Genomic DNA, 18903 nt, shown 5'->3' with positions numbered 1-18903 from the left:
TGTGACCATATTCCCACTTCCAAAGAAAGAGGACAATTTCCCCAGCCTTGAAATTGTGGTACCAGTCGCAGTTACACAGTGTACTTCACCTCCTATTCGTCTATTAGGTATTTATAAACCCCCCTGAGACCCCCAACAGGACGTAAGAAAATGGTTTGTCCTCTCAAAAGAGGAAACATTTGGTCACCAAACCATATACTATAATTGAATTGCCTTACATTATTACCTTTTATAGCCTTGACAATCTCTTGAGTACAATTTATGTTGTAAATAAACATTTTAACCTTGCCTGTTGCCTTTATAAATACCTTAAAACAAAAATAAACCGTACAGAAATACAGATTCTTAGTCAATAAAACAGAATCTTGAGCAATAGCATTGCTAAATATTTACCAAGGAGCGTTAGCACACTCCAGTGGACAAAAACGGTAACGTTTCACTATGCAGTAAATTACACAATGAACACAAAATATAGCAACATTAGTTAAACAATGAAACATTGCTCCAATACGAACCTTGTTCCCTTCTCAGCCAGGTGCTAAAGAATCGTTCACTGAATTAGTTGTAAACCTCAGTTTTCTCTGATTTCCTGTGGCACACACACATTTTCTCTGCACTTGGAAGATGGTGCTACTAATGGCACTTACGGCAGCACGTCGGTTACTACCGGTTTATGAGACGTTTTCCTGTATCCTTCAAAATAAAAGTATCAATTATATTCTAATAGCACAATAAAACAACTAAATTATGCAATACAAAAATGTAAAAATAACAGCAGGGTAATTTCCATATTTTATTTTAGAAAACCTGAGGGGGGGAAAATATTTTTTATAGTTTTTTTTTGCCCCGCAATTTGATGACCCCTCCACTAGATGGTACCCTAGGCAACTGCCTACTTGCCTATGCCCTGGGCCGGCCCTTCTTCCAAAAGATACTTACCGATATTGTTTTAAGAATTTTGTCATCCTTTGTCACCCTTTGAATTTGGGTTTTGAACTGTATCTGTCTTGTCTTGAGATGTGAAACACAATGGTGCACTTTATATAGTTTGGGTATACAACGAAAAATATATATATAAATGCAACAAATGTTTTTGCTCCCATTTTTCATGTGCTGAACTTAAAGATCTACAACTTCTACATACACAACAGGCCATTTCCCTCAAATATTGCAAATCTGTCTAAATCTTTTTTAATGAGCATTTGTCTTTTGTAAAGGTAATTAATTAATTGGTACAGAGAACCATTGAAGAATGGCGAGATATTACTGTCACCTACAGGGTTGGATGCGGGATCAAATCTTTTTATTTTTGTTTTTCCTTTTCTCACTGGGCTTGTGTTGGCTATTTTGGTGTTGTTCACCCATAGGACAAAACATGTATGGAAGGTATAAATTTTCAACAGGGATAGGCTCCAAGGGGGTAAAAACGCGGAACAAAAAAAAAGTGCCCTTCACACGTATAGATAAGTCTTGCAGGCTTGTATTTTCAAACAAAAACATGCCTCTGCAAAATATTTGATGGTATACTTTTTGTGATCACCACGTCATCTACATTTCTCTTTAGGCTAACAAGACTCCTCTGCGCCAGCTTGACCCCAGTCGACTGCCTGGGATGAATTGTGGTCCTGATTTCACACCTTCGTTTGCTAACATTGGCAGACCAGGTATGGGAGGAGGAAATAGAGGACCAGTAAGTTTCTTTCTTTTTTTTTTTGTCATGAAGATCACAGACCAGCAGTTTAGTAGTGCCGTCTGATTATTTTGTGCTCTAATTTTCCCTTGTTCCTATCTTGTTTCAGCCTCCGGGTATGGGTATCGGTGGCCCACGTCGGTCTCAGCAGATGCAAAGGAAAGAACCGAGGAAAATAATTGCCAGCATGTCACTCAATGAGGATGTGAAGCTGAACAAGGCCGAGAAGGCATGGAAGCCTTCAATGAAAAAAACAGTGCGTAGTTTCGCAGGAGAAGAGTCTGCGGAGAATGATCCAGATCAACTCAAGACACAGGAATTATTTAAAAAGGTCCGCAGTATCCTCAACAAACTGACTCCGCAAAAGTTTCAACAGCTAATGAAACAAGTGTCAGAACTTACTATTGACACGGAGGAGAGGTTAAAAGGTGTCATAGACCTTACCTTTGAAAAGGCCATCTCTGAGCCAGATTTTTCAGTCGCCTATGCCAACATGTGCTGCTGCGTAATGGGGGTATGTATCAATCACTTACTAATAGTTAGTCCCTATCCAGACAATTTGAGACTAAATAATTTGTATAATAAATGGAAATGTCAATAAAAATTTTGAACTTTTTAGCTAAAAGTCCAAGCCACGGATAAGCCAGGAGACACTGTGAATTTCCGGAAGCTGCTATTGAATCGATGCCAGAATGAGTTTGAGAAGGATAAAGATGACAATGAGATCTTTGAGAAGAAGCAACGAGAGCTGGAGGCTGCAGAAGGGGTATTATACTTCAAAGTATTTTCTAGTATTTTCTTGACGTTTGTTGTGCTACTGTACACTGCAAACTAACTTATTTTTTTTCATTACCACATTATTTTTGAATAATTATTAAACTGGACATCACATTTCCCCCCCACAATAGGATGAGGAGAAGCAAAGGTTAATTGAAGATCTCAAAGAATGTAAAAACAAGGCTAGGAGGCGCTCACTTGGTAATATTAAATTCATTGGTGAGCTATTCAAACTAAAGATGCTCACGGAAATCATCATGCATGAGTGCATTGTAAAGCTACTGAAAAACCATGATGAGGAGTCCCTGGAATGCCTGTGCAGACTGTTATCCACCATTGGAAAGGATCTAGATTTTGAAAAAGCCAAGGTACGGCGCACACTTGTCGATCAATACTTCAGCTTGCAAAGATGACAATGTACAAAACAAAATTAAATATTGACAAGTGTGTTTTAATGGTCTTTAGTCTCTTATGGACCAGTACTTCAAACAGATGGAGAAAGTAATCAAGGAAAAGAAGACCAGCTCGAGGATCCGGTTTATGTTGCAAGATGTGATGGACCTTCGACGGGTAAACACTCAACACTCTGACCACTGTTTTAGCAACTAGCACTCACAGCATTCATTGATGCTCAGACTTCATCATCTGGCGCCGCGGTGTTTAATCTACTTCAAGTGCTTACCAAATTACTGTTGGTGTGTGCGTGCGTGCGTGCGTGTAAATGTTTTGGACTACTCTCAGTTTTTGTGCGCTAGCATTCATTCTACTTTAATAATCTCTCGTGTCATCTCAGAGTAATTGGGTGCCCAGACGAGGTGACCAAGGTCCAAAGACTATTGACCAGATCCACAAAGAAGCCGAGCTGGAGGAGCACAGAGAGCAGATGAAAGTGCAGCATGCCCTCATCTCCAAGAAAGACTCTTTTGGTGGTTCATCAAACAGGATGGGTGGAGGAGGATCAGGAAGTCGTGGGGGACCTCACACTGGCCGCGGTGTTTCCCCACAAGATGATGGCTGGAACACCGTTCCCATATCCAAGAGCCGAACTTATGACACAAAATTCAAGTTCCCAAAGGTATTGCAGTTCTGGTATATGTATGTATTAGCTTTCCAGCCTTTATCAAGCACAACCATCGAATGGAACATTCTAAATGGAATTACATATAAAAAAAACATGTTTTAAATTTATTTTAAAGTATTGTTAGGGTCTTGCTCAAGGGCAACTGAGCAGTAGTCAGAATGCAAACTAGCATCTCTCTGAAAAATATTTGTTTTCTTATTGTCCGCATCAGGACAATTAAACTGCACCCCTACGGTTCACTTACCTTTATCCCTGCACATGAACTATTTGCTTTTCTAGCCTTGTTTATTGATATATGCATATATATGCTACAGTGGCCGGGTGTACAGACCAGGTTGGCCGGTAAATAGCCAATAATTGATGCGGATAATAAATGCATTGGGAGGAGGAAAAAAACCTTCTCTAAGCGGGTATAAACCGCTAATATGATGAAAAATGGGGTTGGCTTCCCCCAAAATTAAAGTCTTTAAAAAGAGATATTGAAAAAATCCGCAAATAGGTGAATCTGCGGGTAACAAACCGTGAATATGAAAGGGGTCCTCTATACTTTAAACTTTTCAAGAACAGTAATAAAATGTGCATATAGAAACACACACACACACACACACAAAACAAATAGAATCCCCCAAAAATGCAATTGAAATGGTAGAAATGAAAAAGTTACATCCAGTCATTTCATTTTTAAATTGAGCCATATGCTCAAGGAGCTTTGATTCAATTCTTATTTTCAGCTGGAAGTTTAGTTTTAATCAACAAACTTCTTTTTAGGCACCTGCTTTTGACATCCACACTCAGTGTCTCGCTCCAGGAGGCAAAGGTGCTTTGAGCTGGGGTAAGGGCAGCAGTGGCGGCGGTAGCGCCAACAAGCTTATGGATTCTGGTAGGTCTACCTGTTGGATATCTCCATAGCTTTGTTTATGAGCAAAGAATTCTATGAGTGTATCGTTCTTCCAAGGCTCAGAACCCGGCAGCCGTCCAGCTACCAACACTCTGAACAGGTTCTCAGCTCTGCAACAGGCCCCGTCAGGCACTTCAGCAGAGTCAGACAGGCGGGTTTCTCAGAGGTAAGAACAGTTGTTACAGTGTGTAAAACAAAGTTGTAACATTGTCCTTGCAGCCCTGCCAATCTTGTGATTTTCCCCCCAAATCCCACAATATTGACATCATGCCCACATTTTCCGGACTATAAGCCGCTACTTTTTCCATTTGTTCTGACCCCTGCGGTCTATGTGCACAACGGGCGGGTTCCAAAGTGGGATGAGATGTCTCGTCTCCGATCATGATTTGATTGAAGTTAGAAACAAGAATACAAAGGTAAAAGGTACAAAGTAACGTTCATGTAGTCTTAATAATAAATCAAAAATAAATCTGATTAATTTCCCCAATACCGTTAAGAGAACTATTTACGGTGGATCTTATCGATACACCCGTTTTAAAAAATGTAGCTCCGGGTTTTATACCAGGTCTGAGTACCCTTTCTGTAGTTATAATAGTGGTAAAAGATTTACTTTTGTCATTGTGCTGTGTTCCACTCATCTCATTAAACTCACAAATACAGTATGGCTGCAAAAATATTCATGAATAACTTGTATTCTTTGAAAATAATTATTTTACCAAACCCAGACAACCAGGAAATGTATTTATTCTATTTCTTTTAATGTTCTCTGAGTTATTAGCCTTAATTTATCACAGTTACTAACCCTTTAATATGTTCCTGCTGTTGGTGGGTCTGCAACTTGACTTTAACTGGGTTAAATCTGATGTCAGCTTCTTACATCAGAGCAAGAAAATATAATCCACAGATGTAATTGCGCTATGGCGTTACAAGGACTTCTCAGTTGTGAGTCACCTCACAACTTGTGACAATAGTATTTTTTATGTCAGTAAAACTTTACGTTTTCCGCCAAAATGATTTCCCCATATTTCCTTTTAATGTGTCCCTATACAGAAACAGCTCAAGTAGAGAGCGAGGCGAGCGCTTTGACCGTTCCGACCGCTCCGATCGTGGATTTGACCGGCGTGATGACCGTGAACGAAACAAGCCACAGGGTGCTGCTACACGTAGCTTCAGTCGGGAAAATGAGGAACGGAGTCGGGAGAGAGAGCAACGTGGGTCAGCGGGTCCAGTCCGTAAAGTAGTAAATATGACAGATGACAAAGATCGCAGCAGCAAAGAGAGAGCTCGGAGCCGAGAGAATGGTATGTGACCGGTCACCTGACTTTTACTCTCGTATTCATATCATTTTGTGCTACTGTTACTATTACATTTTGTTTTTGTTTTGATTACATAAACAGTAAAGAGGGAAACAGCTGCCACACCGCCACCTCTCCAAACTGCTACCAAGCCTGCCTTGACTGTGGAAGAACTAACTAAAAAATCCAAAGCCATCATCGAAGAATACCTCCATATTCTTGATATCAATGTAAGACATAACACATTTTCTCCCCCAAATATGTATGTGACATTTAATTATGCCTATAAAGCTGCTTGGCCTGGTTGTCAGGCCGCCGCATTAACTGTATAGTGTATATACAGTACAAATGACAGAATTTTTTTGTTTTGATCAACAGGATTTATTTATTAATTATATAATAATTCATTAACTGTTTAGGGTAAATCGGGTCAATTAATTATTCAATTCAAATCATTTATTGATTAATTAAATGGAGGAGACTTTTTAATTTTTAATATTTCAATTAAACTCGAGCTTGCTTTTCGGAGCATCACATTGGTTTTTAGATAGTTTTATCAGGGTAACAGATGATACCCTCTGTAAATCAGTCATTAAAGGCAAGGATGCTACAATTGAATAGTTTATGAGTTTGTTTTTCAGCTTTGAGGTTAATATAAATTGTTAGAACTCACACAGAGTACACAATCAGGTTATATTAATGTGCATGTTTATTCTCTCATCTACTTGGGAACTTAAAAAGGCAAAACATTAACTACTGTGGTAGGAATGGGACAAGTAAGAACTTAGTAGGTTAAAATAAACAAAGATAAGAAAATCAGCTAAAGCGGTTGATCTTAAAGGTGACCTAACGTGAGCTTTGCAGCGAGGACAACTACAACTATCCTCTGGATGCCCTAATACTGTATCAAATGATTTTTTTTGGTGTGAAATTCTGCCTTACTGTACAAATACAGGCTCCACATGATGGTCTACTGTGAGTCCAGTTTCAAACGGGCGTATTTTGGTGGGCGCAGCCAAGCTCGGCTGATTCAAAGCAAACAAAATGAGTTAGGCGTAGCCAAGGCTCTCCTGTGCCACCTGCTTAGGTCTATCATGTCTGCACCTAAAAAAATATTGATAGGCTACCTGCTTTTTGGCTCTTTAGTTTCAATAGATGATCACCAAATGCCACCTTTATGTACAAAATGCCATTATAACAGGCATAATTAATTACATTATTCTCTGTCACGCCCGCCTCGGCAAACTCGGTTACCGCTTCCCACACGGCCGTCCTTCCATGGAGCCTGTTGGCTTGCAGAAGCTGCTCGGTAGCGAGGCAGCGGTGGACCTTGGCGAGAGAAAGAGAGGAGGTGTCCCCGCTTGGCCGGCAGTGAGACCAGCCAGTCCCTACTCTCTCTCACGAAGGTCCCCCGACGGCGGCGCTGGGCTTGCCTTGCTGTCGAACAGCTTCCTCGAGCCGGCGGCATCAGGTTGGCTTCCATGAGCCGGTGGCGCAGGGTCAGCCTCACTGCAGAGTGGCTTTTTCCGCGAGCCAGCAAGCAGAAACCAGCCATTCCCTGCTCTCTCGTGAAGGTCCACTGCCGCTCGTAGTGCCGACCAGCTTCAGCGAGTATTGGAGTTTGCGCTGAGCTAGTGACGTATAAAACCGATCTGCTGAAACAGCCCATTTGAGGGTGCTGTATGAGCTGTGTTGACACAAACTGCCATAGACAAGGGAAACATGGGTCGTTTTCCTCACAACTCTGGGGACTTAGTCAGGGTGTTCAGGGCCTCTGTGGCGGTTAGCAGGACAAAAAGGGAGTTTTGTCGGATGAGGTTGCAAAAATTAGTAACCTGACAATATTCACTACAACTGAATGCTTATTGCTTATGTGTTATCATTAATAGTTGAGTTACTGTGTATCAGGACAGTATTTGCAGCACTTTAATTTTTCCTCATTTTATATTCTAGCCTTATTCCAAATGGGAATTATTTTCCCCCTTCTAATTCTACACAAAACACCACATAATGCCAACGTGTGAATGTAAACTTATGGTTTCAACCGGAACGGTGATTAAAGATTTTTTTCCCCAAAAATCTAAAAAATATTTGTTTTTCATTTATTTTTTCTTGAATTACTGGTAATAATTTTTTTTAATAAGGCTGTGACAAAATGTGAAAAAAATAAAGCTCTGCAACTACATTCCAGATGAGCTTAAGATCTAGTGTGTGCACAAATTGTGACAGGTAACTTGCACTGAAACATTTAAAGTTGAAAGTGTTGTAAATGGCATTCAGTAGAAGGATGCTTCTATACAAATGTGTTTAAACTACACATTATGGGTTAGGTGAAATTCAAAAGACCAATATGCATTAAAAATGCATTGCGGAGGGTTCACTTTTTTACTCTCGACTGCCACAACTGGCCTAAAGCGTAACTGCATCCTCGTGCATGGTGCACATACGAGAATACACGTGCGCTCAAACTCTTTGTTTTTTTCAGTTTTCTTGGAGTCTGAGAGTTTGGACTGTGCTTAAAGCCAGCCTCTTCTTGTATATATTTTTATTATTTTTTTTTATTTTACATGCCAATTGTGCCATACATGAGTAGCGCATTTCCACTGGAGCTTAGCACTGCACTGTGCGAAGCCAGAACGGTGTTGGCGAGCGTTTCCATTACAGCTGACCGTGTCAGAAGTGGACCGTGTGGAACTGCTCGTGGCCCTCATGCCTACGTTGGGCCAGAGCAAGCCCAGAGGGAGCGCAGGACAATGTAAAACACCACGGCAGTTGATTCGGCGGTCAGTCCTGTAATGTAATCAGTAATGGACATCGGCAAGGGGGGTGGGGTGGGGGGTGGGGGGTGAGTAACAATATACTTACCAGCCGGGTCCTTTTTGACAAGTGTTCGTCTTCTTTTTCGCTCCCACTGCTATCAGCGTGTATAGTCTCGAGGGCTTTCCGACGATAAAACATCGTCCTTTTCTTCGTCGCGGCGATCCTCCTTGGGTTGCGAGCTCTGATGAAGCGCCACATCTGAAGCGCCCCAAAAAACAGAACGAGCAACCGATACAGGGCAGCGTCGTCCTCCATGGCTTCCGTGTTTTGGTTATGTGTTGTTTCCCGCGCTCGACTTTGTGTCGCAGCTGGTTATGCATTACTTCCGCCCAGCGTCCCAGATGCACATTGGAGGTGTAAACGCAGTGCGTGCGTGGATTGGGCTGAGCTGACCTGGCAGCAAGCTGAGCAGTGCGGTGCTGGGCTCCAGTGGAAATACGCTATAGCTAACACAACACTACCTGTCCACAGGACTGAGCATGACGTCACCCTACACCGCTCCCCCTGTGGAGTGTTCGCCACAAAATACTCTGAACTGAAGGGAAGATATAAGCTGATAGGCGCAGTCGCTGTTGAAAAGTCAGGGCTCTTTATACTTATCTACGTATTGGTGGAGCATGTATGATGTAGAAACATCTTTAACATTAACATTTTAAACTCCGCCATGCACCTTTCAATATTTTATTGTTGTTGTCAGTGGAGGTGGTTGAATTCCAGGAATAATTTTGCAATATGAAAAGAAATACAAATATAAATGTATCAGTATGCATTGACAGTCAGGAATATTTCTCTCTGTCCCCCACAGGAGGCCCTGCTATGTCTGCAGGAGATCAACTGCCCTCAGCTTTTGTCCGTGTTTGTACAATTCGGACTGGAGTCAACACTGGAGCACAACAGCGTAGCGAGAGAAAACCTAGGTCGACTGCTGCACCGGCTCATTAAGACAGGCATCCTCCCGACAGAACAGTACTATAAAGGGTCAGTATACTGTATAACCTCAAAAATGCTTATCATACTTGTTAAACTCACATGTTGTTTTGTCAGCGTACACATTTATTTTCAAGCATTTGATAAGAACCTCCTGTTGTCTTCACATCATTGATGTTTACCATTGTGTGGTGTTGTGGCATTTATTTCTAGTCTTAGAATCGCAATACTTTTGTTTTGTATTGGTCCCTTCCTTTTCTATGCTTTTAAATGAGTTTTAATACTTCTACTAAGATAGAATGTAGCCTCACTTCCCTAATCCCCCCTCCCACGAGGTGTTGACCAAAGCCACACCCCTTAAGAGCACACACAAGCAAGATTTTCAAACATGGCCTTCATAATGCCACGCAATTTTAAACTGCATAGTCATGATAAGTAGTCACAGAGACCGGGTATCCAGCTTCAACAACAAAAAAGCAGCACTGTTGATATCAAGATAGCATTAGCACTATAGACGAGCTAACGTTAGCAACAGCTGCTCTGTTGGTAGCATGGTCGCTGTTGTTTTTCCTCCGGCACAGTAGTTACTTAAAAATCTAATTAGAGGTGCTAAATGGCAACAAAGAGAGATGACTTTTTTGACAAATATTTTTTACTTGTGTACTGTAGTGACAGTTTTAACAAATATGACACAAGTGTTGTTGTTTTTTAAATGTCAAACTTCCAATATAAGTCAGAGCATTGTCTTTGTTTTATGTAGGCTTCATGAAATCCTGGAGATAGCTGATGAAATGGCGATAGACATCCCGCACATCTGGCTCTACCTGTCCGAACTGATCACTCCCATGCTCCACGAGGAAGGGATCCCCATGGGACACCTTTTCAAGTTAGTCTCAGACCTCCTTACCTCTTCGAATGGTCACAGACAAAAAATATTTGTTTTAATGTTGTGAACGTTGTTTGTTTGGATTTTCCAGGGAGATTTCAAAGCCATTGATCCCTCTGGGCAAAGCTGGAGACCTGCTTGTCTTTATCCTCACGTTACTCTGCAAAGAGATGGTGAGTTTATCAGTTGACTCCACACATCAAGTAAAGATGTTAATTTCAGTGTCAATTGTATCAAACACTATGTGTGTGAGGGAAACAATTTTAAAAAGATTCCCACCCCCGCCAGTTGATTCTGTGTCATTCACAAGTCAATTAGGCTGCGTTCAGACTGTGGGCATATCTGATTCCAATTGGATTCATTCTCAAATACGATTTTTAGGCCTGACTGTCCACACTGTTGTTAGCAAGTGTCCAAATCCGATCAGGACCACATTATTGACCCATCTGACAGGTTACTGCAGGCGTCGTTCAGCACGTATTTTTGCTCTGCTTCCGCGCTTCCCGACTGGTTCCTCGCAAGCGTGTTAAACGCGAGGACTGTAAAATATACACAGCCATAGTATGGCCTTACTGACAGCGCTCTGTGTCTGGGGCATTGGCGTTTGTGTCTCGTAGAGCTGTCACGTCACAGACAGTCAAATCTGATCTGTTTGCTTGGAACTGTTCAGACTGAGACACATCCTGTCCAAATCGGATATGAAACTACTTCCCGAATGTGGTTTCAATCTGTCCCACAAGAATTGGATTGAATGTGCTTTGTGACTGTTCAGATTACAAAAAGAGCCATCCACTTTCAATCTGGATGGGCTAAAAATTTGGTTTTGGCTGAATAAGGTCTTAAGAGTTTCATTTAATGTCTCCTTAATATTGGATCCTGGGTATACAATGCCCTTCTTGTTTAAGTTAGCTTTGAATGAATTTTTTTCCTTCTAATTATGAAATAAAATCAAAATTTTAGTGAAGTGCATTTATTCAGTAGGAAAGTGGCAGCAGAGTATAAGAGATCAACCAGGGCCATGTTGCAAAAAGATCTTTTCCCAGTGTTTTAAACAGTTTTGTGAGTAATGATGAAACTTAGCTATATTCTAATGATAATTGCTGCAAAACTGAAACAGATACATACTTTTTTTCCCTAATGAAAGAAGAGACTCTAATCTTTCTTTTGGTAGGTTCCATGTTTTTATAGCTAGAGGACACAATATTCTGTGGGACTTGCAAAGTCAGTGAACAACCAGTAGCGAAGGGGGTTGCTTAAGTGAAAATGGCTGTGAGTGAATGAGTAAAAAAATAATAAAAAATCATATCTTACTAGGTACTCTTGAGTGCAGTTTTGCGTCCCCTACAATAAGTTGCTATGTTTGTAGTGACCTCCCACAAGGCAGACACAATTGTTTTGATTTATTTATTTGTAGGACTGCGGGGTGAGAAAAAAAAAGTGATTTGGACAAAAAATTGGCTTTTGTTAGACATCAGTATCCCGTTACCTAACATGCGATAATTCCCGTTCCACTCTTTACACATTTGTCAGTGAACCTGTAAACAGTTATTTTGCATAAGTAGTAATGTAGAGGTGGTTCTTAATGTACTCAGTGATCAAATGTTTTTTTGTATTTGTGATATGTCACAACCAGAGCCATAACAAGGTGGGTGCAATGTGGCGGGAGGCCAAACTCCAATGGAAAGACTTCCTCCCTGAGGATGTAGACGTCAACATGTTTGTGACAGAAAAGGTAAGAGATGATGACCGCTGACTTCTGTCTCTGTTGTCCCTCTTTGAATGATCAATTGCATTAGAGACCTAGTTTGGAAATATTACTGTTGATTTCAAATCACTTTATGAAGTAATACCAAAGTATCATTTGTGTTTTCTTGAAGAATGTGGCGTTCACACTGACTGAAGCATCTGAAAAGAGTCAACCCAAGAAGATGAGTACTGCAGAGCTGAGCAGACAGCTTGAAAGACTGATCCAGGACAAGGCTGATAACAAAAGAATCATTGACTGGGTTGAGGTTTGTATTTATTTTTATTGGGCTTTTATTAACATTTGACCTCCAATTATTCCATTCATGGCTGTGGAAATGATAGTCTTTGAATTGTGTACTTATTACAGCCCTTGTCCCCCCTTCTAATACATGTTAAAGATAGGCTCTGTTTGTACTAATAAATATTATGACACCTTATATTTATTATGTTGGTTTTCAAGAGGTTTTTTTTGGTCTCCTTTAGCACATAAAAAATATTGTTTACTATGTTAGTAAGGATCAGAGGGTGGAGGGATGGATGGAGGTAACTCAGTGTGATTTTTAATGATTCCCTTAATTTGACATACAGATCCATTCCAAACAATGTTAATATCTTGAAAAAGTTGATTCATTTTCATAATTCCATTAAAAAAGTTAAACTGCCCGATTCAGGACCCACAATTGAAGTGATTTCAAGTATTTATTTGTTTATTTTTACATAACTTGGGCTTCCGGCTCATAAAACCCACAAACAGAGGATTAAAAAAAATTGATGACTCTATAATTAATGGAAGTTTGACTTTTTGTATGGAATTATGGAAATAAATGACCTTTTCCATGATATTCAGTTTGTTCTGGAATGGGTCTGTACAGAGTGTATGTATGTGTTATGTATTTTATGTTCTATTTGTATTAAGAGCAGATTCTTCTCCAATATTAAGACAAAATGGCTCGGACGCAGGATTGTTATTTTAACATTCTATGCTCATCAAATGTTATGTAGTAGTAGTCATGCTGGACCTTGAATAGTTTTATTTTTGTGTGAATGATAGTGCCGAAATGGCACTGGTGTTTAGAATGTAAGCAAACCCATGTTTGTGTCTGTCTTGTAGGCCAACCTGGATGAGCAGCTGACCACCTCCAATATGTTTGTCAGAGTGTTGATGACATGCATCTGCCAGTCAGCAATCGTCTGTGAGTTGCTTTCTCTACATTCTCCATTCCAGACGAGGAATATTTATTTAACACTGAAACGTGGTCATGAGACAGATGACTACCAATTTGTAAAATGTGGGGAAAAAAGCGATATACTCTGTATGGACAAACATGTTGGGGTGGGACACACGGCCTACAGAAAGTGAACATTTCCAAAAATATCGAGCTTGTCTCCGTTGTCCAGCCATACCAGAATCCACAACTTTTCAATAGTTGTATGTCCATATGTGCTCCTACGACCCGACAGGTGAGAATCCCTACAAGGTGAATGACGAGATAATCAATCAGAGGGCGAAGTTGCTGAAGAATTTCCTTAAGGATGAGGAGAAGGAGTTGCAAGCTCTCTATGCCTTACAAGCTCTTATGGTGCACATGGAGCAGCCAGCCAGTGAGTGATTGTATACAACATTAAATCGAACATTTGATGAGTATTTGCTTGCTTCTTAAAACTCCCATGAATATGAAAGTGACGTCTCTTGTCCCACCATCAGATCTGCTGCGAATGTTCTTTGACACGCTTTATGATGAGGATGTCATCAAAGACGATACCTTCTACAAGTGGGAGTCATGCAAGGACCCCGCCGAGCAGCAGGGCAAGGGCGTGGCCCTCAAGTCTGTCACCGGCTTCTTCACATGGTTGCGCCAGCCAGATGAGTCTGACAACAGTTAGGAGTGGGACACTTGGACTGCTGGGATTTTCACTGACATCCTTTGGGACAGAGGACGGCAGGTGGATTCAGACCAGCCTGAATCAGCTAAATCCTTCCGCAGAAAAAAAAAAATCTTCAACTGGGAGAGATTGTATTATCGATCGAGCGTTCGATCAGGCCATTTCTTTTTCTTTTTTGTGTGCAATTGAATGTCCTCATTGTAATGAATCTACATGATGAGAATGGAGATAGTGAGAAGGCTGAGAAGTGGGAACTAATACCATCGTCTTCAGTATTTTTTTGACTGTTTGCTTTGAAATTTGACTCCTTTTTTGAAATGGCTTTCCCGCATCTCAGCAACACTACGCTTACAAATATAAGAGGCTATATATTTTTGATGATGTCATCCTTTTATCATTGCAACGGTGACATGTTGGATTTGGTGTTTGATCTACATGCGCATGTAGACGCTTGGCTTTTTGACTTTTTTTTTCTGTATTGAATGATTGGCGTGTGTGTTTTCTAATAAAATAAAAAATATATATAAAGAAAGGTGGACATTTGAGACAGGGGTCATGAGAGTTGTAGCCTTCTGAAGACTAAACGCAGATTTCACAGGGAGAATATGAACATTGACCGTTTTGCTGCCGGGGGCGATGATTAGTCGCCACCTCACTTTACTAACCCTCCGCTGGATCTGTGTTACTGTTTCTTGTCTGTACTTGACCAGCAAGAATGGGCTCTCATGGCTGTGCCTTGCTATAAAGTTTGTTGGATTTCAATTAGATTCTGTTATTGAAACTTGAAAAGTTGCGCAGTTGTAATTCCACTTTATGAAAGTAACATTTTAAAAAAATGTTTTACAGGACAAATCCAAAAGCCTTTTTGCTTCCATGAGTGGAAATGGATTTTAGGAGCGTTCTGTACGCGTTGTAGTTTGGTTTGTTTGTTTAGTTTTCCCGCCCGAGAGAGAATACTAATGCAATTTTAATTTCTTGTTAAACAAAGTGGACTTACTCCTGTATTTATTTATCTGCTCCGCTGGCCGAAAGTGCTTGTAATTATCAAATCCACAGTACAGTCGTTGATTGAAGTCAAAATGTGTAAATAGTTCTTTTTGCTTTACTTTATGAAAAAAATATATTTAATTAAAGAAAATGATGCCTCTTTTCACATCCCAAACTGGAAGAACTAATAAAGATTATTGCAAATATAAAACTCTTATACATTTTGTCACATTTCATTGAGTGGCTATCACACATCACAGAGACTTTCACATTCAAGAATTCTAGCTTTTTGTTGACAGACTAAGTTCTGTGAAGACCATGAAGGGAAAATCTGATACCCAAACGGAGGCGTTTCCAAGTTCATCATGATTATTTGAAGTTACTATGTAATTTTTACTGTCATTTCTTCAATACTTGTTTTTATAACCTTTTTTTTTTCTTTTTAGCATTAGAAGTTGAGAAAATGAGCTGGCCAAAGACGAAACATTTGCCACAAATTGTTGTGGCTGCTAGACTGTCGTAACTGAAAACGTGACAGACATTTGCTTCATGCTACAAACACTAGATACAACCTTATAAGTTGCCCATAGATGCACTACACAGTACAAAACTCTGATGCTGTGATGGCATGATTAAGTAATGTCATATTTAGTTTATTTAAATGTGTGTGCCTGTGTGTACAAGACTTCAAACCAGTGCTTCACACTTATTTTCTGTTAGGCTCCGAACTCAGGAAGAAGAAAACATTCTATGCTTCCCCCAAGTCTTTGCTGCAAATTTAAGTAGTATCATCAATAAAGTTACCTAAAAAAAATTGTTTTAACTACACATCTACTTAACATTGCATTCTTATTAACATTAAAGAAAACAAAATAAATTTAGATCAACTTAAAACAAAGAATAGCTTTTTTTTTATTACTATGTATTTTTTAAGTCTCCCAAAAAACAGAAAAGATTTGAAGTGCATCAATTGGGCAAAAAAAACAAAAAACATAAAAGTTCCACTGCTACCTACTGTGGATGTGCAATTACACTTTATTCTTATATGACCCCAAAAAATTATACTCGAGGACTGCTTTAAACCACAAGAGGAAATAGTGTTTTTAATAACAGGCACAAATTTCGGACCAGTCCCAGTTTTAACACGAATACGTTTCATGGTTAGGCATGCCACGCTGGTAACTAACAAACATATCTATAAACGGTGTCAAAGACAGAAAAATCAGATGGATGAGATTTTAGGGCCCATTGGAGAATAAACAGAATACTGTTCAGTATTGATTTAAGTGAAAAATCCCTGGTGTCTCCTTAAAAAAGAATTGCAAAAGTGCAGTCTAGTCGATCAAGATATCTTTGTGTGTACTAATGCTATAGAGCTTGAGCCATTTAAAAAAAAAAAAAATAAAAAATACTGAGAAACACCGTTTTGCCATATTAATAAGCATGTAATCCAGTGTTGGCTCTGTTCGCTGATTATTACAAATTACACAGGCTTTTGTTATTATTGCAACAATATTGCACTCACAATCACTCGTTTGGTGAGGCTCTTCATCAGTGCTGCTTGATGATCATCAAAACAGTCTCTCACGCTCAAGCCGTGCATTTATCGACCACAACATTTTGCCCCTCTCATACAGCCAAATGTAACCAGAATGTTAGAAAAGTGTCTTATTCGACAGCACACCACTGCAAACATCAACAACCACAATATTAAAAAGGTCATTCAGATGAATCCCTCTCAGACGGTGTCTTTAAAATCGAGTTCTGATAATCTATTTATTAGATAATTAGATGCCTGCTTGCCAATCATCACATATATTTACACTTAGCAGCATCTATTTAAATAAAAAGAAGCAAGTCGAAAAACGACAAGCAACATTCTTGTGTTGAATCCATCCAGCATATCAACAAGTGTCTGGTCACCAGGGGCCTGTTCTATTTGAAAGGCTAATCAGTAACTATATTGGGAACGCCAGGCTATCAAATTAGTGCAGATAAATGTTCCATTATCTGATGTGAGACACAAGATACTTGTTGAATAAAAAATGAGGTAACACTTCAGCATTTACGTCCCACAAAAATCATTAAGACATTTCGGCCAAGCAAAACAATATGCTTATAATTGCACTTCGCAACATATTATATCTGTATTGCATATTGACACCTTCAATTAATTATTAAATCAATAAGTGTTCATTATTAAACTAATAACCAATTGACTCATTAATTGAAGGAGACTCCAATTTAATATTTAAATTAATTTTGAGCCGAGCCTGCGGAGCACCACATCTATTTTTGATCATTTTCAGGATAACAAATGAGAACCTTGTTAAATCAGTCATTAAAATCAAGGTTGTACCCTTTAACAATTTTGTGAGTTAATTCATTCATTCAGCTTAGACGTTAATGTATATTGATAAAACGCACACACAGTACACAATCAGGTTTTGATTTTGTGCATGTTTATTTTCTAATATATTTGGGAAAATCTACTTGGAACTTAAAACAAGCAAAACTCTAACTACTGCGATAGGAAATAGAAACAAGAACTAAAACGTTAAAATGAAAGAAAAGAGAAACGGTCTTAAATGAGGCGATGGAACTTCCTAATCAGACAAACATGGGACCAAAATTTAACCCAATTGTTTAACCCAATTTGATACACCAATTTGTACAATCCGGTTCATGTTTGCAAAGTTGCACTTACAGACACGGAGCGGGATTTCTGGTTTGGAGGTTCGACCAAGCCCGTTCATTGAAAAAGAGATGAAGAGAGAGAGAATTCCTCAAGATGGTTAGAGGAGTCAGGTTGAATTTGGATCCAATGTTAGACAAGATCGATCCTAAGGTCAAAATTCAATCAATCCAAAAATTGTACAGTTGGACACATCAAAAGCTTACAACTGTTAAAACATGCACACAAATGAATAGTTGAGTGGGGAATATGCCACACAAATAAATAAACGCCTTCGCGATACTTCCTGTCAGTCAATCAGTCAGTCTTCTCAATCCAGAAGGGGTGGAGGATGTCTGTTTGTGGAGGTGAGACAGACCTCTTGACCTCTAACCCCCAACTTTTGCGTGCCCAGAACAAAGAAATGAAGTTCCTTTGTCCTTGATGAGGTTGTAAAACTTACAACCGGCCGGTAAGTGTTACAGTTGTTTAAATACTGTGTCTGTCATGCCATTATGAGGCAGGGCACGTCTACACTATTGCAAACTCCATATTAAAATACAAGTAAGAGAGTTAATAAAAATGAGCTCAGTAAGGATAAGCAATATTAACTCTTTCACTGCCATGGACGTTAAAAGACGTCAAGTAAAAACCTACGGAGGGCCGCCAATGACGTTAAAAGACATCATCCAATTTTTTTATTTTTTATTTTTTGAAACGGGTGGAGGAAAGCCTTGGCCAGCTGTGGTGAAAGTTTCAAGCAGATCTAGTTAGCCTAATGACTATTTTTGGCCCCTAGATGGCAGCAATGACTCTCTTTTGACAAGATTGGGTAGGCGTCAGTAGAAGACGTGAGGCGGAGCTAGAGGGGACAATGGCTGGGGAAGGGAAGAGAACATGGCGACCGGTTGCAAGCAGCTCACGCTCGAGCAGTTTTTTTCAAAGACGAAAAGCATCGACCAACGCTAAAGAGCACATTGATGACGACGATGATCATCATCGATGATGATGATGATGACTCCGAGGTTGGAAGCATTGACGCGGCAGTAGAAGACGTGAGGCGGAGCTAGATGGCTGAAGAAGCGAACAATGGCGACCGGTTGCAAGCAGCTCACACTTGGGATTTTTTTTCAAAGACGAAAGGCATTGACAAACGCTAAAGAGCACATTGATGACGACGATGATCATCATCGATGATGATGATGGTGACTCCGAGGTTGACGCCGAAGTTGGAAGCG

General features: G+C 39.9%; 1 protein-coding gene across 10 annotated transcripts in view; it reads left to right on the top strand.

The window, feature by feature from the left end:
- eif4g1b (eukaryotic translation initiation factor 4 gamma, 1b) overlaps positions 1-15208 on the top strand; it is a 44293-nt gene extending 29085 nt beyond the window's left edge. For all 10 annotated transcript variants that reach the window (XM_077565426.1, XM_077565425.1, XM_077565429.1 and 7 more), the window contains 18 exons: positions 1565-1690; positions 1800-2204; positions 2310-2456; positions 2599-2835; positions 2933-3037; positions 3261-3542; positions 4317-4428; positions 4504-4612; positions 5497-5747; positions 5844-5971; positions 9367-9539; positions 10249-10374; positions 10466-10547; positions 12008-12106; positions 12252-12386; positions 13232-13313; positions 13582-13722; positions 13826-15208. In XM_077565426.1, the coding sequence (XP_077421552.1) occupies positions 1565-1690; positions 1800-2204; positions 2310-2456; positions 2599-2835; positions 2933-3037; positions 3261-3542; positions 4317-4428; positions 4504-4612; positions 5497-5747; positions 5844-5971; positions 9367-9539; positions 10249-10374; positions 10466-10547; positions 12008-12106; positions 12252-12386; positions 13232-13313; positions 13582-13722; positions 13826-14004 (2919 nt within the window). In that variant the 3' untranslated portion in view covers positions 14005-15208. The remainder of the gene's footprint in view (positions 1-1564; positions 1691-1799; positions 2205-2309; positions 2457-2598; positions 2836-2932; positions 3038-3260; positions 3543-4316; positions 4429-4503; positions 4613-5496; positions 5748-5843; positions 5972-9366; positions 9540-10248; positions 10375-10465; positions 10548-12007; positions 12107-12251; positions 12387-13231; positions 13314-13581; positions 13723-13825) is intronic.
- Positions 15209-18903: the final 3695 nt, after the last annotated feature.

The sequence above is a fragment of the Vanacampus margaritifer genome, chromosome 5 (assembly GCF_051991255.1).
Source record: "Vanacampus margaritifer isolate UIUO_Vmar chromosome 5, RoL_Vmar_1.0, whole genome shotgun sequence".
Taxonomy (NCBI): domain Eukaryota; kingdom Metazoa; phylum Chordata; class Actinopteri; order Syngnathiformes; family Syngnathidae; genus Vanacampus; species Vanacampus margaritifer.
The sequence above is the reverse complement of the archived record's forward strand: the minus strand, read 5'-3'. Positions and strand labels throughout refer to the sequence as shown.